This window comes from Manacus vitellinus, unplaced genomic scaffold, assembly GCF_001715985.3.
Source record: "Manacus vitellinus isolate BGI_N305 unplaced genomic scaffold, ASM171598v3 scaffold_5_pilon, whole genome shotgun sequence".
NCBI classification, from domain to species: domain Eukaryota; kingdom Metazoa; phylum Chordata; class Aves; order Passeriformes; family Pipridae; genus Manacus; species Manacus vitellinus.
The window spans coordinates 26,785,837-26,809,961 of record NW_021940682.1 but is presented as its reverse complement, the minus strand read 5'-3'; the positions used below and the strand labels follow the sequence as shown (position 1 = coordinate 26,809,961).

Genomic DNA, 24,125 nt, shown 5'->3' with positions numbered 1-24,125 from the left:
CAGAAGCAAAATACCAAGTTATGGATTCATAACGTGCAAGTTGCCAAATGGAAGTTGTGATCTTTTAACTTTAAGCTATTTTAGATATTTTGGATTTAATTCTGCATTTTAGAAGATAATGGTTTTTTCCTGACACACTAAAGCGTGCAAGTCAAGAGAAATGTAAGTTTGAGAAAATTGGCAACTTTATGATGGCCATGCTTATATTCAGGATAATTCCATTTATGTTTCAGATGTTTTTAATATGTTTTCTTGTTCTAAGACAAACAGGCTTTTGAGCCTATTCCCACAGTTTGCATACTTACATAACTCTCTAACTTCTTCATAAGCTTAATATAGATATATTGCTGCTCTTCCTTGGAATAATTGGTAAGCATGAACATTGTAAGCATGTTGTGGACACAACTACTCAGAATGGAGTTCTGAGTCTAAAGGGTGTTCCCCATTGCTTCCTAATGGGAATCACCATGGTCCTGACTGCACCATCAGGTTGCTCGCACTGAGCACACGGGGTCCAGGAGAGCCCGGCCCAAGTGGAGTGTCATGGAGAAGCCAGCAGGGGAAACTAGTTTTGTTAGAGGGTTCATATCTGATACAGGAAGTGAAGGTTGGATTAAGAGTACTCTCTCTACAGGTACCTGTGCTAGGGGTTAACAGTGGAAATGAGCAGCATTTCAGTACCAACTAAAACTACTAACCTTAAGCTTTCTGTTACTTTATCGTATCCAAGTTACTTCTGAAAGTATTTGAACCTCACTTTATTTTTTTCATCACTAAAGGAGATGGTTCTCTAAATTTCTAATGTTTTTTGAAATTAATATTTGTTCTGCCTACATCAGTTAAACACATAATAAGGAAATCTACATGTATAGTATTTTTTTTTCAAGGAAGTAATTTTATGATAGAAGAAGGAATTTACCCAGTTTGTGTAAAACTGGTATACTTTTTTTTAATGCAAATTTTCAATTGTCTGGGCAATATAAAACAGTCCCCAGATACATTTTTTTGTATTAGTTTGTAATATGTTTGCTTGTTTTTCAAAATAATGTAAAAATCTATCAGAATTTTCCAGAAAATGCAACAACAGTAAAATTTATTAAAAACTCCATAATTGTCTGCAAACAGTATCATTTTCCCTGAACTGATATCTAAATAGTGTGTTCATCCTGCAGAAAGCAGGAAAAGAAGTTGAACAATGTTTAACAAACTTTAGCTAAGATGATAAATAATCTATATATGTAGTTATCAACTATGCTTTTTTCATCTGGAACCTCAGCTTATATAAGTTGGATCATGTTTCTGGGTTTCTACCATTATTGAAATACTTAATTTGGATTAAGTACTCTCTGAAATAATACTTCACCTAGCATTACCCCATTCGGTCTTTTGAGTTCATAATATAGAAAAGAGTAAAGGTGCAATATGTGATCATCATTCAAAGTGACAGTTCTGCTTTGGAGACCAGTCAAACAACTTTTATTTCTGTCAAGAAGTTAAATGTCTGTTTCTTCCTGTTCCGATTCTGCTTCTTCTTCTGATGAGCCTGTCCAGACACAAAAATGTTCAAAATAAACAGAGAGACCTTTGTTCTTTTTATTTTTTTTCCTGTCTGTTTTTCTTTAATTTGATATGCTTACAAATTAGAAGCTTTTTAGGATGCTGTGTAGGTCTTCACAATTTTAAAGTTCAGGAGAATCTTCAGTGAAATGACAAACACTTGTTTCTGCTTTTTGTTTTGTTTAAGTCTTTTAGTCTATTTCTTCTTTTGTCAGTTCATAGAGTCTATATTAGATTTTAAGTACTGTCATAACAGTTTATTATAAAAACCCCAGATGTTTAAGAAATGAGAGATCCTGTGGGCTTTGGGAAAAATAGAGAAATCACTGGGTTTCTTATGAGCTCAGTTCAATTCCCCACTCTCTTTTAAAAAAGTAACATACTTGGCTCTGTTCCCAGCATGATCTGATCAAGGAATGAACGTAGTTTTTGCCTAATGATCAGTTTCTGGACAGATGAACACATACTGTGCAAAAAGCAGAGAATGGAAAAGTATATTAATCCACCTAGTCATGTAGAAAAGTCCTGTTTTCTATGTGCATGCTCATCAGTAATGATCCAGTTTCTTCTACCATCACTCAGAAAAATTTCCATCAATTTAACTATATCCAAGTGTACTGTAGCGTTAGTCCCCTGAGAGAAATGTGTGGGTTTCTTCCAAGGGAGTGACTTCTGAGCTCCTACTTTAGTTGGGTGGCGTAGAGATTAGCAAGTGGGTGCTTGGTGTTGTCCACAAGCAGTAAACCCATGATAAGTATTGACTCCATCTTGTTAACACGTTTTCCAGCAACACTGAAATGAGTGATTTTCTACTATAAAGGCATAACAATTCTATAACCCACCCATAGGCTAAATAAAGAAAAGGAAGGTTCATCTTCCTTTGACTTTTCCCAGCATCACTCATAACTTTTATTAGTGGTATCTCCTACTTGATATTGTAAGCAAATCCGCAGCATTAACAAGCTGTACTATGTGATTATTAATTGTCCCTGCCCTTATATTTCATTTATGTTAAGGTAAATGTGATAAATGAGACAAAAATAAATATTTTTTAAGGGACAGGGAGAAATAGCACAATTTTATAGTAGTAGCTATTGTCTAATATCTGGTCAGGTATTAGATATGCTACATCTTAAAAAAACCCTGAGTTTTACAGTGTGTAGAATTTTACTAATTCATCCATAATTCAGAAGTTTAATCTTGTAGTAATTTAGTGAGGTTTTAATTTAAAATTACTATCCTGAAAATATAAACACTGCGGCATATGTTAGCTGGGATTTTCTTCCTGATTGGTCACAAGTCTTTGTTATTATAGGTTGTGTTAATGTGTACTTATTTTCTTAATCTGTTACAGGTATCAAAGCAGATGAGTTTATGAATAATAAGAAATCACATGAAGTGCAGGTGATGTCAGAGCTGGTAGACAACATAGTGAATTATTGTGGTATAAAGCAGGTATGAAAGGATTTCTTACTGTATGTTACCACATACCTTTCAAATTATTCTCCTTATTGTATGCAAATACATCATTTTGATGTTCTGTCACTGCGGGTTTTATTTTTCCTGTACATAACTGTAGCTAAAGAAGAGCCGTTAGGGCCAAGCTGAAAGACAATTTTGTTCACAAATGTGTAGTTCCAAAGGCGCTGCCTTTGAAGTGGCTCATAATCACTCATGAGTAATTTTAAGAAATTATGATCATCCTCTCTATGTTGAGCAGCAAAAAACTGTACTGCTTTTTGCTATGGACAAGTACTGCCTTGTTTATCAGTATGATATTGCTGGCAATTTTCCGTAAGCATCAGTAGGAGAGCTACCTTATGTCAGGCACACGAGAGTGCCACATAGATACCAGAGTATCTTGAGAGATTTGGAAAGGTCATCTTATTCTGGCACAAGATTTAAATTATTTTCTATTGTTTAATACTGTTGACCTTTATTTAACATGAATTGAGATCTGTCAATTAGGAATTTAGTTATGACCCTTTCAGTTGGAAGAGAGACAAAGTTAAGCAGAGATTTGTGTAGCAGAGTATGTATGAAATACGATTTGTAGAACACCAGTGATAACTGGACACCCAACACCATTATCACCCAGCAATTACTGTATAAGCTGGCCATTTCATACGTCAGATGGCAAGTTCTTCCTTGGATGGTGAAGAATTGCAGGATTCCTTTCTCAAATTTGATTGTAACTTAATCTTTTTTTTTTTAACATGTAATTATGATTGCACAGTGCACTACATTGCTGTTTCATTAAAACTGTGCAGAGTTTTATTTATGGATCTGTTGACAAAACACAAGCAACCCAATAATACTTGACTTTTTTGAGTAGTGTATTTCACATTCTATTAGACAAAAGTACACCAATACCATTTCTTCAGTTTACATGCATACAGGTTTCTTATACGTTTTTGCTGTGTTAAACTTTCTGTTAGATTCCATACCTTAAACCTGTGTTGTGGTAAGGCTAAATTTTTCACTGTCTGTGTAAGCTGAGTTCATTTATTCATTTTAGTCTCTATAATGCTAGTAACTGGCCAATGTATCTTCATCCTTACTTTAAACTAGAGATGGCTAATGGCTCTGGACACTGCATTTGATTCCTTTCTACATCTGAGCTGCACTTGCTTTCTGTGCAAGGAACCGTAAGTGTAAATGGAGACTAATTTCCTTCAGGCTAGTATTAATTTCCACAAAGATTTGTGAAGAACAAACTATATTTATTTAAAACCAAAGATTAATAAGGTATCTGCCCAGATTTTATGCTGAGTATATTTTCTCTGAGCATTTTTTTCCTAGGTAAATATGTCTGAGTTTAAAATTAATGTACCTGTAGCATCCTGAGATGCCGTTGCTACTACCGTAGGGAAGGCCCCAAAACTTGGATTCAGCTCTGAATTGCTAAAGCTGAACTTTGGTTAGGAGGTTATTTGGCTCAGACTGAGTTTAATTTAGATAAGTAAATGATACAGTACTCTTGATAGGTTTGGGTCAGGCCTGTGGCATCCTTGGAAACAGAGATCAAAATTCTCAGTCCCGACCATCTGTTTTGTGAGGTATGACTGACGAAGACAAAGTTTTAGGGAGTCTTCTTATAACTGGAATTACCAAGTAAATAGAGCTGCAATTAAGGCCAAATATTACTGGATGAGACATAATCAATGCGTGAGCATCTCTGATTGCTTACAGCAATGGAAGGCAATCTCTCCAGCAGCTCTTTAAGGGCCTGCTGCAGTGACAGGTGTGGGTGCCCTCCTAAAGTGGATGTGCTCTGTAAAGAACAGAAATAGAGTAGCAGCAGATTTGTGAAAGTCTTTTATTCTATCATAAGCATGTTTTTTGACTTGCCAACCTTTTGTTTCAGGCAAGTATTAGTTGTTCAAGTATTGAAGACTTTCATGTGCTGAAAAAGCTGTAGGAGAGTATACTTTGCTTATAATGCAATATTAAATGTTCTCTGCATTTGCTCTAAGATGGTGTTTCATATAGCATTTTCATTTAGATTTAAATAGTTCCTGTGAGATTCAGGAAGGAAAGGAAAGAAAAACCTGTGTTCACAAAGTAAAAAAGTAAAGCCATCTTAATAACTTAACTGGAGTTTCAATGTAGCTGGTTACTAATAAAATCTCAAACCAATCATTATTAAGTATAATGTCAATATGTCAATATGCTGCAATTTCATGCAGGCATAATGCACTTTTATCAGATGGCTTGGAGTATCTTTTTACATAGGATTATTTTTTGAAAAAATTGTAACATTTAATGAAAAATATTTCAGTATATCACTGGATATGAAATACCTACTGCTCTATATTAACTTTTTCCATTTTAGTCATACACCATAGCAACATTTATTTGTGCAAAGTTACAAATCCCTAATATATGAAAAGAGCTTTCCTGTTACCTTGAGAAAAAAAGAAAAGCTTCCTTCTCAGTCTTTAAAAAGCAAATCCTTTTGTTTTGGTTTCCTTTCAACTTAAGATGAATACAGCAATTATAAAGTTTTAGGAGAGTTTTTCCTTATTGATTTTTTTTCTATCCTTCTCACAAAACAAAATATATGCAGCATTTAATTAAAAAATCTGGAGCCATGAAAACACATTTTACAACAGCACGTGTCCTCAGGGTGTTTCTTTCCGATATTACAGATCACTGACAGCTTGAAAAATGCCCTCCATCTCACCTCCATAGCCATGATGTGTCACGGGTGGTAGAGGATATTGCTCTCTGTTGATATTTTATAGTGTAGTACAATAAATAGTAAAATAAGAATAAAAGCAAAATTTTAATACCACTGTAATCACTTCTTGTTTCATGATTTGAATTAAAACATTAAAGCAAAATAACTAAAGGGGTTTTTTTCAGTTGTTTACTGCCCCCTTTAAACACTGTTCCTATCATACAAGTGGAACTTTATTTTTTAAAGAAATGCTTGATTAAACTCTGAAAAGAAGCCAGTGTTGATTCCTCTTTGCTTAAGTGCACATTTCTTTTCTTTAATGTATTTGTCAAAGTTTTCCTTGGAAACTGCGGCATGTGCAACAAGACTTGCAATGTGTAATGTAAGGATGATATAATTCTGCATCAGCATCCATTACATTTGTGATTTGGTGCTGGGAAATGTTGGAATGCTTCTGGAGACAAAGTTCTTGACTGCACTGTGCCAGAAACTGTGTTTAAACATAGTACCAAAGGTCTTGTGGACAAGACCTTTGTAGTTTATTATATCATGGAATTTTCATTTTAAAGGTTCATGCTTGACAGATATGCTACAGATTGCCGATTACCTTTCCCTGTGTAATCAAGGGAAGGCAGAGCAGGGAATAATGTAATGCAGTCTATTTTTTTAGTACAAGATCATTGTCTGCTTATTATTAGTCAATTTTTCTTTTCCTTTAAAAACTATTCTCCCAGTACTAATTTAACAATGTATTACTGTTTTCTTTTTACCTGGAAACAACTAAAGAAACTTTCCCCAAACTGCAGCTTGTATCTACAACCACTAGAGGTCACACTTAGGAGTTAGGAATAATTCCCTGTCTGTCTCTTGTGTCCAAATGCTGCTTTTCACAGAAATAATTAAAAACTTCAAGAAGTGGAGGTGTCCATATTCCACATAACTGTAATATCTTTTACATGAAAGAGTAGGTAAAATCATTCCCTGGACAATTTTCTTTCCTTTTTAAATGATAGAATCGCAGAATGAGTAAGGTTTGAAAGGGTGATCTGGTCCAACCGCTGTTCAGGCAGGGTCATCCTAGAGTACCTTGCACAGGATTGCGTCCAGACGGCTCTTGAATATTTCCAGTGAGAGAGACTCCAAAACCTCTCTGGGCAATCTGTTCTGTGCATGGTCACCTGCCAACTGGATGTAGCACCATTCCCCACCATTCTCTGGGCCCGGCCCTCCAGCCAGTTCCTAACCCAGCACAGAGTGCCCCTGTCCAAGCCGTGGGCTGCCAGCTTTTTCAGGAGTATGTTATGGGAGACGGTGTCAAAGGCTTTGCTGAAGTCCAGACAGACCACATCCACAGCCTTCCCCTCATCCACCAGGCGGGTCACCTGATCATAAAAGGAGATCAGGTTGGTCAGACAGGACCTGCCCTTCTTAAACCTGTGCTGACTGGGTTTAGGAAGGGATGGATCAATGTAGCGTATGCTGCAATTTGTACATAGAGATATCAGTGTAAGCTTTCTTATGAATGTCTGACAGACCAAGAACAAGACAGAGATGTTCTAGAATCAAACACTTTCATCACTTTTCAGCAACATCTACAAAGAGGTCATTGTATCTAGTCAATATAATTTTTGGTAGATACCTGGACAGAAGTGAACGTTATAATTTTTTTTCCTTAGAGAAATGTCATTCTGCCAGTTCTTATAAAATATTGTGTTATGTATTTATTACAAATTAAAACATACGTTATGTAAAACTGTGACGATGTACTGAAAGGTCTCAGGTTACTGTTGTTTCTGGTAATACGCTGTATGGGGTTTTCCTTTCTATGTTAGATCAGTCACTGTACTAGCACATGGTATCAACTATAAGACAAACTAAACTGCCAGCTATCACTCATTCCTCGAGAATAGCAGTGGAAAGTAAATGTGACATATGAGCCTCTTTGTTTTATTGCAGATCATCTTCACATTAAACAAAACTGTATGGATTGTTTTCACAAAGTGGGAAAGCAGTATAAATAAGCATTCTGACATAAAAAGGAGTATTAATATCACCTGTCTTTAGGTGACATCTGAAGTGATTACTTTAGGCACTGAATCTGAAGATGCTCTTTTCCTGTACACTTAGTGGTAGTAGGCTCCTTGGTATAGGAATTAGGTGCCTAAAGCTGAATAACTGTGAGCGGTTGATTTGCTGACTGTATATCCTGGTCCAGTTTAGCAAAGGCAGATGGAGTTCCTGGTGGTTTGTGCTTATTTTCTTTAGCAGAAGGAAACTTTATGTCAAAAAATATACTGAGAATCTTTCTCAGAAGAGTCAGGATGTACATTGCGTGAGCATTGCAATGTCTTTTTTCTAGAGCGAATCAGTTAAGACTTTATTCTGTGTTTTAAAGTCAGGAGGTGGACCAACAAAGCAAAAGAGCTAAGTGATTGGGAAGGATGGTACTGATAATGTAGCTATTCAATCCATGCTTAATTTTTTAGGAAATTATTTTGCATATGAAGTGTGCCTTGTTGCTCATAATTCTAGCAAATTTTCTTTTCTTTTTTATTTCCCCCCTCCATTATCTAGGTGATTGATATAGGTTCTGGAAAAGGCTACCTGAGTTCATTTTTGTCCATGCAATACAACTTAAAAGTTTATGGAATTGACTCCTCCAACTCCAACACAGATGGTGCTCATGAAAGGAACAGAAAACTGAAGAAACACTGGAGAGCATATCAGAGTCGAGGAAGAACAAACCTCAAAACCCAGAGTTTGGAAAAGACAAATGACAGGCCAGTGGAAAGTGAAATGAAATCTAAAATGATCAATGAAGAGCTCTTAAATAATGCCAAAAGTCTTCAAAGTCGGGACCAAGTGATTATGCAAGATTTAGTTCCTTCTTGTGGTTTCACAGAAATGGGTACATTTGAAACCAGGACAGAAACTGAAGCTGATTTGATGCGTCAGACAAAATCTCATGAGGGCAAACTTTCTGAAGAGGTTCTTGCTATTCTAAATGTTCTGCCTGCTGATGCTGTAGAAGTTTTTTCTTCATCTCATCGTAACTGGGGGGAACTCTGTGAAGAGGAAAAAGTGCAAAGAAAAAAGACATCTCTCAAGACTAAAGCAACAAAGTCGAGTGAATCGAACCTCTATTTACCCTTAACCTCTTGCATCACTGCAGAAACAGAACTCAGTGACATCATAACAGATCTGGAGGTTATTTTACTATACATATTTACTATATTTAGATTGTACATTGTCTGTATTGCCATTTTCATATGTACATAATGTTTACTGGGTGTACACAGGGTGTAAACGAATATTCTAGCACAAAGATGGTTTTCAGCCAGGTAGCAGAAGTACGTCTAGCAAATACAGGTTGTTTTTCTATTTTAATATATGTGTTGGGACTATTTTGAAGCAGCTTTTAGAATTTATGAGGTAGATAATAATCAACTGTCAAAATTAACAGCATATATATTAGCACATTTAATTATTTTACAACTGTCATTATAGATAAAATAAATCTATTATGTAAGGGGTTATATTTATCAAGTATAGGAATATATACTGGAGTTTCAATTTTCCTGAATTTTCTAACTTCTTAAGTCAGCTATCACTGACTGAAAAAGATTTTTCTAATTTCAATCAAACTAGGAAGGCATAGGAGAATTTATTGCGTATAGTACTCAAGATGGAGAGTTTGTAAACAGCGTTTTTATTTTGACTTTCCAGAGTAATTTAATTTAGTAATTTACTAGCTGGCAGAGTTTGTGTCTACCCAAACAAACCCAAACTCAGCTGCCGAAAGACAGTGATACAAGTCTGGAAGCTCTGTGGTTGTATGTTTAGTTCCTACGCCTGAACTAACTAATGTACATTGATTGAGTTAGATGCATTCTGTCTTTTATGGAATGATAAAAACACGCCTATGTGCAGTAGTAACCAAACTACTATATTCCAGGGTGTAATTCGTCTCTGATTCAGGACCATAGGTTTGTGCTGATGGTCCTGTAACTTGGGCAAATAAATGCTACTGAGTATCTGAGAATGTGTGGAGCAAGCTCATGTCTGTATGCAAAAGACACCCTGAGCAGCAGGGTTTGTTGATGAAGCATACACCTTTACATTTGTATCCACTTAGCATGTAATATGTATGATGTAAAAGGTAGAAGAAATCCTATAACACTGCCTTTCTTTATGGTGAAAGAGTAAAGGGGAGGTTTTACTGTTTTGCACATGTATGTACTATGTAATACAGATGCATGAGAAAATCAGATAGACAGGTATCCCAAGTGACTGACCCTGGGCTAATTTCATGTTGATAACCTGGAGAAGGCTCTGGGGAGACCTTATAGCACCTTCCTATACCTAAAGGGGGCCTACAAAAAGACTGGAGAGGGAATTTTTACAAGGGTATGGAGTGATAGGACACGGGGGAATGGCCTTAAGATGAGGGAGGGTAGGTTTAGGTTTGGTATTAGGAAGAAATTCTTTACTGTAGGGTGGCGAGACACTGGAACAGGTTACTTTGAGAAGCTGTGGATGCTCCGTCCTTGGAAATGTTCAAGGCCAGATGAGATGGGGCTTTGAGCAACCTGATCCACTGGAAGGTGTTCCTCCCCATGGCAGGGGGTTGAAACTACATGATCTTTAAGGTCCCTTCCAACCCTAACCGTTCCATGATTCTGTAATTCTGTGATTAATAAATATGGATGAAATTCAAAGCAACACCATGTTTACCGTGCAGATTCCAACTAATAATGCCAGAAGGGAAATATCTTGTTATGAATGGTGAGAAGAGGGAAAATTTTGATGGAGAAATGGAAGGAAAAGGGAAATTGCAGAAAAAAGAAAGCAGGAAATAGAATGGACAGAAGAACAGAGCATCTGAAGCTGAAGTTCTTCCTTTGTACCTTGGAACAAAATGGCCATTTGTTGAATAGGAGCAGGCATACTGAGAAATTGTGCCAGTACTACAGTTTTGGAAATAACAAAGCCTGCTCTTCACCTTCCATCTGTATTTAGGAAGTAGTTTTGATTTCAGCAACTTAAAGGTGCAGAAATTCCATTGATATGTCCATCCAGATTTACAGCAGTAAATCTTAAGTAAGAAAAAGAAGTAGCAGTGGTACTAATAACAAGAACAGGACAGCTAGGAAAGACGAGAAAATGGCCTGTGTCCAGTCAACATGTAGATGTTCCATGCAGCTGTTGTTCATAGTCTTGAACCTCTCATGTCTCATGGTTGGTTTTCACGGTGTTTTTTTAGCACTGAAGACCTTTTATGAATATTGAAAAATTCTAGGATAGAACAGCAGGAGTCTTTGTGGAGTTGTGTATTTTTGCCCTACAGCTCACTAACCATTTGCAGATTATTCGGATTTTGGAGTTTGTTATTATTCATACTCTTTCAGTTGATGAGGGAGATGCTTTATTATTGCCTCTTTTTTTAAATTTTTCTTTCTAGGACTGTGTGATGGTGGGTCTACATACATGTGGAGATCTGGCTGCAAATACACTACGTATTTTTGCTGCCAAACCTGAAGTCAAAGCAGTTTGCAGTGTGGGCTGCTGCTACCATCTGTTGTCAGAACAATTTGAAAACCAAGAAGGTAAATCTGAGCTTAACTTGTGGCTGCAAGTTTGCATATTGAGAGTATTATACCTTTTAAAAACCTCCTTGTGTTTTTTCCTTTCCATTGGCTTATTTAGAACTGGTTTTAATAATATTATGTGGGTCATTCACTCCCGGATGCCCTGTAGCTTTTCCGTTATGCCAATATTCCTAATATTCTTACTGAGATTAGTGCATAATGTTTTTATGTGGTTATGCATACAGCTGGGTTTATTCCATTGCTTCACTTATAAATGTGGAGGCTTTTTTGGTCCAGTATGTTTCTCTCCTTTCAAAATATTTTGTACCAGACTCTGTCCTTGGGTGTCTACATGCAACATCCTGTTATATTGAGTTGTACATATACAACTATGAGGAGAATTAAGTTCTTGTAATGTAAGGTAATACTCAAAAAACCACCAATTTTGGTGCTGTGATCTGGGTCATTGCCAGTTTAGACCGTCATGTACCTACATAACAGTTTTTCTTGGGGACACAATCTGAAAATTATTTTGGGATTCACACTATAGGCAAATTTTCCTTCGAATGTGAAGGTTTTTCATTTTTGATAGAAAGTTGGTATTTTTAGTTGGAAGTTCTTTTACCTGAAATTCTGCATAATGATAAACATTTAAGCAGCTGGCTTTCCTGAAGCAAGTGGTACATAGCTGAGCTGTCTAAATGACCAGATGCCAAAGTCCTAGAACCTGATCATTATATCAAGCAAACCTGAGAAAGGGGTGGATTGGCAAATTTTATTTCAGCTCTTTCAGAGAACTTCACAGACAGAAAGGCAGGTGAAACCCAGCTGTTGCTCTTTAACAGTTAGCTGCTCAGGCTGTCTGTTCCAGACTGATTGTGACATATACTAGCTCTTGCTTACTTTAATAATCTTTTCATGTTGTTTTTGTTTTGCTCTGCAACAATTTTAAAGTGTTTTTGAAGTGTATTAGTTATTTCACAATACTTCAACTCACTCCAAAACCAAAAGGAAAATACAATTGAAGTCCCTAAGTCATAGAAATGCAATTAGTAAAAAAACATACAATTCCTTTTACACCAGAGCTTTAAGAAATTAAGAACTTTCCATGTACTTGTGTTTGAGTCTGAGTGTCTGAAACATTTGGTTGTTTCTTATTATTGCGAAGAGGACATGGCTTCCTGTTCTAGCTGTAGGATTATGTTTTCCAGACCAGTGCATAAGGCTGTACCAGATTATTATTACTCAGACACCACCAAAGAATCAGGTGTTCTAAGTTCAAACAAACAGATATACACGCATGGTAATAAGAGAAACTGCAGTTTAATAGCAGTATGGAAATGAAGCCAAATTGCATGTTGGAATTTCTAGCTGTTTGATTTTTCTCAGCTTGAAGGATAAAAATTTGGACAGAATAAAAGAAAATTACAGTATTTTTTTCTTGGAAAAGAACACATCATGCCAGTGATGCTGAAAAAAATAGATTTTTTTTTTTTTGGTACTGTTACTATGAGGGTGCATATTCTAAGATCTTTAATGCTGTTGTATTCCCCTACTAAGTCATGCAGTGTGTGGCTTGTTCATAAATGTGCAGTGGGGAGCTAAGAGTGCAAGGACTGACAATATCTAAGATTTCTTCAAAGGAAAAATGAGAAAGAGTTCGGACTATATCATGTATCTGCTCTACCTGTGCATGGATTTCAAACTGACAAAGCATTCTAGGGGGTGCTAGAGGACTCTGTAACTAATCAGATGATATTGATCCAACAATTCACTTGTACAAGCAGTAAACTAATTTCTCTTGCAACTGTCTGATGCAAGTGAATTTTGGTACTGCTTCCAGAATGGACCAAATCATAGCATTTAATTAGCAAGTGGCTTCTGGAGGTTATCTGGACTGGATGATGGTGCAAGGCAGGGCAAACGTAGAGTGTGTTATTCAGGGCCTTGTCCATTCATGTTTTGTATACCTCCAAGGGCAGTGATTTAGCAATCCATTTCAATGTTTGCCCTCACCGTGAAATTCTTTTCCTCATATCTATTCAGAATTTGCAGCTTTTGTGCATTATCTATTGTCTTTTTCATTTTTCACCACCGAGAAAAGTCCAACTTAATCTTTTCTGTTCCCTTTCCTTTATGTAGTCGAAAATAGCAGTTAGATCCCTCCTTGACCTTTTCTGCAGCCCTTTAGTCCTCTTGCCACAGATAAATTCATTTCAGTAAGTCATAGTGGTGGGCTGGAGAGCCCAAAGAAGCACTCTAGATACTCTCACAGGTTCTAAAAAGGGGGAATAATCACATCCCTTAGCCTGCAGGCTTCACTATCAAGCTTCAGAGTAGTACCAGTTTTCTGCCTCCTTTAGAGTCCACCTGTCTGAGTCATATCTTTCCATTTTTTCTATAAAGACACTTGCTGAAAGAGTTGCTAAAGTCAAGGTAAACTATGACTGTGCCTTTCCCTACTTCATGGAACCAGTCACTGCATCACAGAAGGCAGTAGTTTATCAGTCCCTTGTAAATTCCTGCCCCCTATTCTCAATCTCCTTGTTCTTCACAGGCCTGGGCATGGTTTCCAGGAAAATTTTCTCCATAAGCTTATTGAGACTTACTGAGTTGATTCAGGTCAGATTGAAGGTGGGTGTGGTCTTTGCCTTTTTCCTGTAATTGGAAACTTCCCTTGATAGACATGACCTGTCAAAGGTGATAGAGTGTGGTCTTCATGTGACACCGGTCATTTCTCTCATCCTGAAATGCATCCCATCTGGTCACGTGCAGTTGTGTATTTCCAGTTTGCCTGTGTGGTCCTTGGGCCAATATAGTCTCTACTGTAGGTAGTACTTCACTTGCCCAGGCTCTGACACTAAGCTCAGGGAAGCTACTGGATGATCAAGGCATCAATCAGAGATTGCAGAGACCTGTAGAAGCTTTACATGGAGAGACTAGTTTGAATATTAGGATGCAGTGATGGATAGGAGATCTTCCTAAGAAGCAAAGAGGATTGGCCAGAATTTGCTGCAACACAGGAAAACACTTATTTGTTTGAAATCAGTCCCGTATGCAAGGTTTTGCCTGCAAGGACACAGTGGGAAGTTGTGTTATAAAGCATTTTATAGTTATTTTGTCTTGACTTAGTGGCTTCAAAGTTTTAAAAACTCTTAAAAATATCATTACTCTATTTTATATTTATATTATTTTTTTACCCTCCTTCAAAGTTTTTTATTTTCTCGAGCTGTGCACCCTTAAAGTCAAGGTTGTGGCCAAATTCTAAGTTTCAGTTAATAAGGTCTTGGAAAATTCTAAGTAGTTTTACTTTGGCTCTCTCTAAGGAGAATTGTCTGTTTATATAGAGATTCTTCTAGGGATAAAATATACATAGCCATTAGAATAATTTATTCCTTTGATGTTTTTCTTCCCTGTTACTGCATTGGATAGTCAATTACATCAGAGTAGTAAGGATTTTACTATTTATTAGAGACTTTTTACATACACCCATTTACATAATGAGCCATTATGGCAGATTTCTGGAAAATTTCAGTCTACTCAATGATTTTTAGGGTTAGAACAGTAAGCATCAGGAGAATAACCACAGGGTGTGATTAGACTGTAACAATTGATGAAATTAACAAGGATCTGAATAGTTACTATTTATAAGTATTTGAGAGTTTGAAATAAGACATAGGTGTAGTTGTATAGGTACTTTCAGTGATAGCTCTTTTTGAGGTTGGCTTGAGTACTGCAAATCATGAACTCCAGCTTTTGTAAGGATTTCTAAAGTCAGGTCACTGCTGGGCACAGGGGTTCTAGAGCCCTCTGGAAGCTGTGGAGAGTAGCTTCTCAACAATGCACTCTGGAAGAAGTCAGCAAAGCTTTTGCAGGATAAACTTTAAGCCTTAAAGGCTAGTGAACATAATTGAGGGAAACAAAAGGGTTGCAAAGGGTAGTCAGACTTCACATACAGAATTTTATCAGATTTGTGAAACCTGAAAAGGCCTTGAGTAAGGTGGATTCAGAGGAAAAACTTTGAAACTGAATTTTCTGAAGGATTCCTTATGCAAACAGAATGGCTTCATATCACTCCATTCCACTGAAATATGAAAGATTGCTTACTGTTTCAGAGTATTAAAGTACAGATGATTTATGTGTTTCCTAGGTATATTTTCACAGACATTCCATAGCCAGTGTCTTAAAATAGGTAACTCTGACTTGTAATCTCTCTTGAGTTGGGTTCATTTCTCCCAATGGTTTAAACCAGCACATATGGCCAAGGAAGACTTAGTCTTTCCCATGAAGGAAAAAGGCAATTAAGTAGTTTATCTGCTTTGTTTGGAATAACAGAAGTAGGCTGAGAATCTATGATGTCATGGAAGATAGATGCTATGGAGGACTGAAAAAGGTTATTTGTGTTTTAGTACTACCTTGACGAAGTTTCTGACTGTATACAAAGAGACAAAGTAGGATGTATGTGAACAAATTTGAGGAGGGTAACAAAGAATAATTTCCGCTGAAAAGTCTCAGAAGAAAAATGACTTTTCAACCCACTGAATTACATCATCAGTCAAAAGCAATTAGGTTTAGGGTTGGGATTCAGAGAGCCACAAAGCCTCTAGGGACACCAGGGCTGGAGAAGGCATGCCAAGAGGAGCACGACATTGCACCAACATGACTGCCTCCACACCTTTCTGATTTGGGTCGTCTCATGGAACTCGAGTCAAGCTTATTTTTCTAGTAACAGTAAAACTGTTGGTCTGTTGTGTTATAAAGACCATATTTTACTGTAAAGCTTTGTGAAGTAAAATTTACACGTTAACACCCTAGAAGTTGTATTATTATTCTTAGATGAAAATCTATAGATGGGCTAGTATTAAAGGTATTATAGAAGCTTGTCCCATTCTCTTGGATTTCCTTGTAATCATCTGTGAACATACAGAATTATTAGCTGTTAAAAGGGTTTTACCTTTATCTTACTTCTACTATCATATATTTTTTCTATAACTATTAAAAAATAGAAACATCAATATAAAATTGCTGATGTTTTATTACAATATTTGCAGCAGTTTTTTTATTAGATGTGTGATTTAGTCTTTTTTAGAATTAGCTTGGAGGTAAATTTATAGCAATTTAACTAATACGTTCTAGGATTATACCCCAACATAGCTTCAGTTCAGCTCATAAAATGATTACCTAAATTTCCCCATTTTGTTAAGTGTTCATGGAAGGAGTTCTGTCTGATTCTGTACTGAATTATAACATGATTGCTTCATGCACTGTTGAACACTCGAGCTGTTTACTGTGAAATCTTCCATGGAATCCCTGTACTTTAGATGTTTCTTGAGTGTTTTTGGAGATTTATACAGTTTAGAACAGCTGTTGTGTTCTCAGATAGAAGCACAATAAGGTATTTAGTGAGCTATATAATATTAAGTATATCTGAAAGTAGTTGCAGGCATTAAAAGAATTTCCAGGGGTTTAAAATGTAGCTTGTAAATATATGAACTTTATAGTGATATATTAATGCCTCAGTGTGCTTGAGAGTGGATCGGATATGAAAAACTAAATAGAACTTAAGGCAATATTGTAGATGTGTGGTCAACTTTGAATATACACAAAAAATTCACTTGAAGCATGAGTTTCTCTCGCTTTTTCTCCTACTTTACAGTTTCAGTAATTTAAATGAAGATGGTGCTTTGCCTGATTATCTTTTTCAAAGGTGTCATAAATTCCTCAGTATTATGCATGAGTACACTGCACTGATATTGGGATTGTAGCTGAGAGGGTAGTAACTTTAAGTTGCATGAATGATTAATTTACCTGGAGGACGGTGTAAATTAGAAGGGATTTGCTTTAAAAGATCAATGATTTCGTCTTTCTAACCCAGTTTTCAAATTTTTATTTTGAAATATTTTAACATTTGTATTAGAAAGGCTTTTTAGTGTGAATCATACAATAGCAACCATGGCAGTCATTTTCTTTGAAGAAAAATAATATACTTAATAAGTTCCTACTACCATCCCTGCAATAGAAATACCCATGTACTCATGTACTCATAATTAGACTTGAAGTTAATTAATGTTTTAGAGCTTATCATGAGGCACTTAGAAATCTTAGCACATTCCTAGTGCTGAAATCAGTTGTAAGTTGTTTTATCAAATTACATATTTATTTTTAAAGAATTTTCTTTCTCCTTCTGCTAATCATTCAGAATTAAAATCCTGTTCTTAAATCATGGTACTCAAATCAGTATTCACCTGCTATGAGCCTCTGACATTCCTCAGGGCTAAAAAGGGAGCAAAGTGTGAAGTTGTGTGCAGAAGATTACCAGCTTGCTGTTACTCTCTAGAGATCGGCTGAGACTGGGCACTAGAAAACCAAGGGCTTTGCGGGGGGAGGGTTCTTTATAGTTCTTTTTCTTTGCTTAACTTTTATTGAATGAATTCTACTTAAATGTATCTCAGACTGTTGGTAAATTTGAAGTTCTATTTCTGCTGTCCTCTTTTTAACCCCATTACATGATTTATTCTTAAATATGCCCCAGTCACCTTCCTGTGCTAAAAAGCCAGGATCCCAGCCAATTTGTAGGGTTTTTTAAGAAAGTAGTAATTCTTATTCAGCATTCTAAAAAATCAGCTGACAAATGTGCTAATGAAAACTCTAAACATTTAGAGTTTGACTACATTTAAAGCTAAGTATTAAGAACATCTATAAAGTAATCTCTGTACTTTAGTTTCCCCACATTTGCGTTAGTATTAAACATGAAGAATTGTGTTGTTATTTAAAATACAAATGATACTGAAACAAACTGAGCACAGATTGTGATGCAAATGCTTCTTGATGTTTTGAAGAAACAGCAAGAGCCTTTGCAGCTGCTCTTTTCCGGAAAACAAACATTCTGCCTTGAAGCAGAACAGTCTTTCAAAATTGGAATAAACAAATGCACATTGTTCTGTGTGATGCTTAAAAGATGTTTATGATAGAATAAGAACACAATGAGAAGTCCTGCTGCATGGAGTGACTGTCTGGCCTATATCTTGTGACTCATGCTGTAGCATGAGGTGCCAGGAGGATTTGCAAACTTTTCTCTTGTCCCTTTGTTTTTTTCAGTGGATTTTTGTAAAGGACATTGCATTCACTTAAAATTGTTTTGGAAAATGTGAAATTATCAGAAAGTCAGCATAAACCAAAAACATGTGTTACAGCAAAACATGTTTTTTATAGCACCACCACAGGTTTTTGTAATGGATGAGAACAATTAAGTGTTTCTGCTACCATTAACTACTGTTCTTCTTGCCCAATCCATTGTGCATTCTGTAAGTAAGAGAAAAAGTTGTGCCTTTTTTTTCCCTCCATTTTGCAGAATGCTGCGACAAAGTGTGGGGATTTCCCATGTGTCAGTACTTGAAGGACAAAGGCTGGTGTTGTGGTCGCAATGCTAGAATGTCAGCATGCTTGGTATGATTCCCCTTCTTCTCTTTTTCCTACTGAGAGCTTTGTCCAGATGTTATAGAATTCATTGTTTTTGGCTTCTAATCCTAAAGCCATGACTTTAATCCAAGACTATACAGAATAACATCATTAATGTTGTAAGCATGATAAATTATATCTAAAAAAATAGTATTGACCTTTCAGCTTTATATATTTTATGCTTGCTAAAGGCATGAAAAAATGAGTAGTGACAGAAGTGCATTTTAAGACTGTACAGAAAGGCCAAACCGTTGCTGAAACCTAAACAAGGTAACCCCTCAGGATAACAGTTCCTAGCCAAGGACTTAGGGGGAAACAAGGTAATTGTCAAAGGATTGCAATCAGTAACTCCCCCAATGCCTTCATGATTCATAATATTGAATGTTCTGACTGTTTAAAACTTGAACAAACCTGCCCATTCCGAAAACTAGAAGAGCTCTAAAATCCATGAGGCTTAAGAATCTGGAAACATTTTTTTTTAACAGAGCACTGAGAGATTAAATACTTTTAAAGACCTAGCCTCATCAAGATAGATTGATGAGCTGTTGTCTAATTTGAAAAAACAGATAGGTACTGAAAATTTCAACCACTTTTAGTTAGAAGATCACTATTCCTTCCCTTTATTAATTTTTAATTTCTGGTATCATAATGAATCACATCAGGTTATGGCTAGCCTCTGCTGCTTGCTCTGTACCTCTGTTACAGAGAACAGTGTAGACTAAAGACTCAGTATAGGCTAATGTATTGAGCTTACAGAAACTTGAACTAGCATGATCATTAAATGCTATCAGAAGAAAGTATAGGAGGACAGTTGTTTAGTATTCATAAGGCTTAAATGTGTTACCCTTGGAAAGTAAAAGAAAAGAATTGTTCATTTTAGAGATGTTGCTATAAAACATCACAAAAAATTGCTTTCTAAAGAGATTTGCCTTTTCTCTTTTTCTTGTGTCATACAATACCTTCCTCAGTTGACACATTAGCCATTTCCTCTCCTATTCCATTTCTTTTGGAAAAAGTTTGGGCTGTTTTTCAACAATGTTAGGAAGATAAATTTTGTAACCAAATGAGCCCCAGGAGACAGTACTGTTCATGCCATATATATCTATTTTAGATTTCTCAGAAATCACAGAAATTTGGCAGTTAAAAGCTTTTTTTGTTTAAATATGCACAAAAGGCAAAGAGTTCTCTTGTGTCACTAGATACTTCTACTGTTAAGAGTGTAATTCTGTATATGCATTTTTCATGACTAGGATATTCCTTGCCTTCTAGGAGGTACAAGAGAGCCACTAGGCACGATCTTTCTAGGGGTAAAGGCTGGCCAGGAGAGACTCAGTCTGCTGAGCAATGACACTCGGCATTCAAATTCATTGATGTGCCAAGGGTCAAAGGTGTTGGGTGAGAGTTTGATTTTCAGACCCATACAATACATGTTAGAACCCACATCCATCTCCTAAGCAGCAGCATATTCATGCTGGTATGAGAGCTATAGCTTACACAGCAAAAGAGAAACATCACAGTTGGCCAAAGTCACGAATGAACTACATCTACTTGGACTGTGTTTAAAGAACAGTCCGAAATACAAGGTTAGTTCTATAACTAGGAGAAGGAGGAGTGGATGATTGAGTAACAAGCAGTCTTATTTAGTGTAGTGAAGTTTGGGGACTAAAGGAAAATGACCTGTAAGTGGTGAGGCATTTCTGGTTTGCTGTTTAATTTGATGTAATATCAAATAATTTACTGAGTTTTTTGTCTTTATTTCTTCTACAATCTTTAAAACTCGTTTAAAATTTTATAGGTACAGTATCTTTTCAACTGTGAAGGGATATTCCATGCTTCTAATTATTTGTCATTTTTTGTCACTGTGGATCATAAAAATCAAGTAGTCTTTAGCATCTACATCAGCATTTATAGTATGAAGAATCTAGTGGAAAATAATGCACAGTATTTTAAACTGCAGTCTTTCTGAAGTTTTATTTGATTTAACTTTATATGCAACAGTTCAATTTATCTGAGTACTAGGGATTAAAACTAATATTGTACATTGAATGAGTGTTTACTTTTAAATAGTCAAATATGCAAAGTGAATTATTTGTATTTCAGTAGGAACAGACTCAAGAAAAATGCATTTCTTTGTAGTATTTTCACTGAAAGTAATCCTCTGAAATTCTGGTACAAGACAAAGAAAAACAAACAAATTTTGCGTGTATCTAGTTCCACACAGTCAGATGTTGTTAGTTCTCCTGTAAATAAACCAAAATAACAGGAGTAGCTGATTAAGAGTACCTAAAGGTATTAACACTTTAAAGTGTGCAAGCTTGTGTTATGTCACTCCATTAGTCTTTCAACATGTCATCTCCTCTGACTTTTATACAATGTGTTTATAAAATGTTATGATAAAGAATAAACATATCAGCAATTTAATTCCTTGACTCTTAAAGGCTTTGGAGCGAGTTGCAGTTGGCCAAATGGTAAGTAATATTGTTTATTTTAGCCATTCTAAGATAAAATGTGTTCTCCTCCTTTGAATGTTCTTAATCCATGGCCTTTTATTGAACTCCTGCATATCTGGAATCTAAAATACTGGCATATACTACGTCAAATCCTGATAGATAGCATGTGTCATCATGAAATCACATTTTTATTGCTGTGGTTGTACTTAGTTTTCTTTTGACAATTAAGAGTCTGAGGAAAAAAAGCACAGCTTAAAATTTAAGGCATTAAAATACCATTCCTAACTTCCTTCACTATCTTTCAACTAGTAAATAAATTCAGTGCAAATGTCCTTCTGATAACCCTGGTTTGGATCTCTCTATCCCAATGTTTTATCAACTAATGTAAAAATAGACATTGTTATGACAAAAGCTTGAACCTGTTAGAAACATCATCATTCTCATTTTTATCCCTGTATATTTTTTCCCTGTGAATATTTTGAATTATTGTTGTGCAAGTTATCCTTTAGGGGATGGTGGACACCAACTGTGCAAGTATTTAAAAGGCAAGCCTGAGAGACTTCTTTCTAAATGTAAGCCCACTGACCCTAGTAGTTTTTTCCTGTAAATTTTTAATTGACAATCTTTAACTATTTTTATGCAAACAGATCTTCCATACACAAAGATATGACATTTTCAGTATGTTCTTTTTTTTTAGCATAGTACTTTCTGCATGGTTCAGACTACAGTGTATGATGATTCAGCTAGAGAATTATGCCTTTTGTATTCAAAACAGCTTAGCTAAATTTTTATTTATTTTGCATATTAGAATTTGGATCATGATCAGTATGCTTTCCTCTGTTCTTTTTCCCTCCATCAACCTTTGATCTTCAGAGTTTGAGTTTATTTTTTTTTTTCTTGCATTTATGGTTATGTTAGAATCTGACCCAAATACATAATTTTGACTGGATGCAAGAATGTTAGTAAATTGTCCTCTTAAATCTGTTCTGACTGATTTTAAAGAACTCAAGTCAATAAGTCATTAAGGAAACCAATACTGATTTTGTTACTCTGATCCTTATTTCAGTGCCAATTTTAAATCCTTGCTGTTGTAAAATTTTTTGCAGCTGCCTACAGAATCATTGTTTTATCGAGCTGTTCTTCAGGTTATTATAGAAGAAATGTATGGTGTTACGAAAAGGTAGGAAGCTCTGAATTCACAGAATACCAACCACAGATCTGATTCTCTTCCACCTCTATTCTATAGAGAAAGTATTTTGTATATAGACATTAGTATTAAAATGCAGGAAAGATTTACTCATCCTAAATCTATATCACAAATTTATTGCCCTTCCTTTACCTGTAGCTGAAGTAGGTCCTCTTTGGTACTGGATACATGGGTGAAACATATCTTCACCAGAGAACACTCAGCAAATTTACTAAAAAGTCAGTGTAATCCTGGGCTACCCTGTCATGCAGAGGGCCTGGCAGCTTCAATACTGCAGAAGGGAAAAGGCATTTCTATTTGTCCTGAGAAAAAATGCTGAAAGCTCAATGGCCATGATGGCTGTAAAGAGCTACTCACTGCCTCTGCCTACCCTGGCAAGTGCTGCCTCCTTGTAGAATGGGATTTGGAGAGCTGCTGCTGAGGATCTGACATCTGCATTGTACTCTTTCTTGTGGTTGTAGTTGGATTAGATTTTATCTAATTCTGGGGGATGTATACCTGTTAACACTTGGAGCATGTCCAGAAGCACACCTTCCAGTTTAATTTAGTTTGAAAATAACCCATTTTTTGAGCTCTGATACTATTCCACAGTGTGAACCAAGGCATGAGAGGTGGGGAAAAATTCACTTCAGCAGTATACTCCAGATCTAAAATAAATGCTTATGCTGATACCCCCAAAACTTGTGCTAAATGTAGAGTCAGACAGCTTACCCTTCAAAAGGTCAAATTCCTGAAAGAAGAAATACTTCTTTATTTTAAAATTACATAAAATATCACACAAAAAATCATGGCAGCTAAATTGTAGAGAAAAGAAAAAGTGTGAGATAGATGTTTTATTTGTTAAAGGAAGTAATTAAGATTATACTTTTGAAATTAAAGCAATGGCTACCTTGGAAAGACCTCCCCCACCCCCAGTTTTGTTTTTGAACATGATGTTATATGGCATGGAATATCCCTATGGCCTGTTCTGTTCAGCCGTCCTGGTTGTGTTCCCTCTGCACTTCTTGTGCACCTTCAGCCTACTCACTGAGAGGCAGAGAGAGGAACAGAGAAGGCCTTGATACTGTGCAATCACTGTTTGGCAGTAGCTGAAACATTGGTGTGTTACCAGCACTGTTTTAATCACAAAGCCAAAGCACAGCACTGTATGGGCTACTGTGAAGTTCTATCCCAGACAGATCCAGAAAACATCTCTTCCCCAGTAGCTTGTTATAAGAGTCAGATGCCCGTCTCCCTAAGAATGACATAACAGCATAATCATTAACTGATTTCCAGACTGCATCAGCCCAAATGTTCAGGTGTATCTCAGTATTAAATATAACAACAGAAAAGATTCTCAGTGAATGGGGGTCCTTGACAGCTAAACACATTAGAACTGCCACTGAGTGAAGTCTTTCTGTTGACCTGAGTAGATGTTAGTTCTGGTTTTTAGATAAGGAGGTAGGGTTTTACTAAGAGTAAAGAAGAGGAAAGGTTTTAAACTAAGATATTTCTATCCTATATTTCACTGGGAGGGTGGGGAGGAGTGTATTTCTTGTTAAGTTATTCAGTAGCTGAAAATTCTATATCTGAAAATTTAACTCCTACACTGCACATCTGGAAGAGGAATTATGCTAGGGTACAGTCAAGAAAATGAATTCAGACTAACAAAAACTTTGCATGTTGTTTCTCCAAGATATTTT

The 24,125-nt window shown here is 36.2% G+C and overlaps 1 protein-coding gene across 7 annotated transcripts in view; it reads left to right on the top strand.

Moving 5' to 3' along the window:
* METTL25 (methyltransferase like 25) overlaps positions 1-24,125 on the top strand; it is a 44,073-nt gene that overhangs the window by 7,564 nt on the left and 12,384 nt on the right. For 6 of the 7 annotated variants that reach the window (XM_018080675.2, XM_018080676.1, XM_018080673.1 and 3 more), the window contains exons 3-8: positions 2,912-3,012; positions 8,315-8,947; positions 11,202-11,346; positions 18,680-18,774; positions 21,225-21,254; positions 22,343-22,416. In XM_018080675.2, coding sequence (XP_017936164.1) covers positions 2,912-3,012; positions 8,315-8,947; positions 11,202-11,346; positions 18,680-18,774; positions 21,225-21,254; positions 22,343-22,416 — 1,078 coding nt within the window. The remainder of the gene's footprint in view (positions 1-2,911; positions 3,013-8,314; positions 8,948-11,201; positions 11,347-18,679; positions 18,775-21,224; positions 21,255-22,342; positions 22,417-24,125) is intronic. The other variant, XM_018080674.1, reaches the window with a different exon arrangement.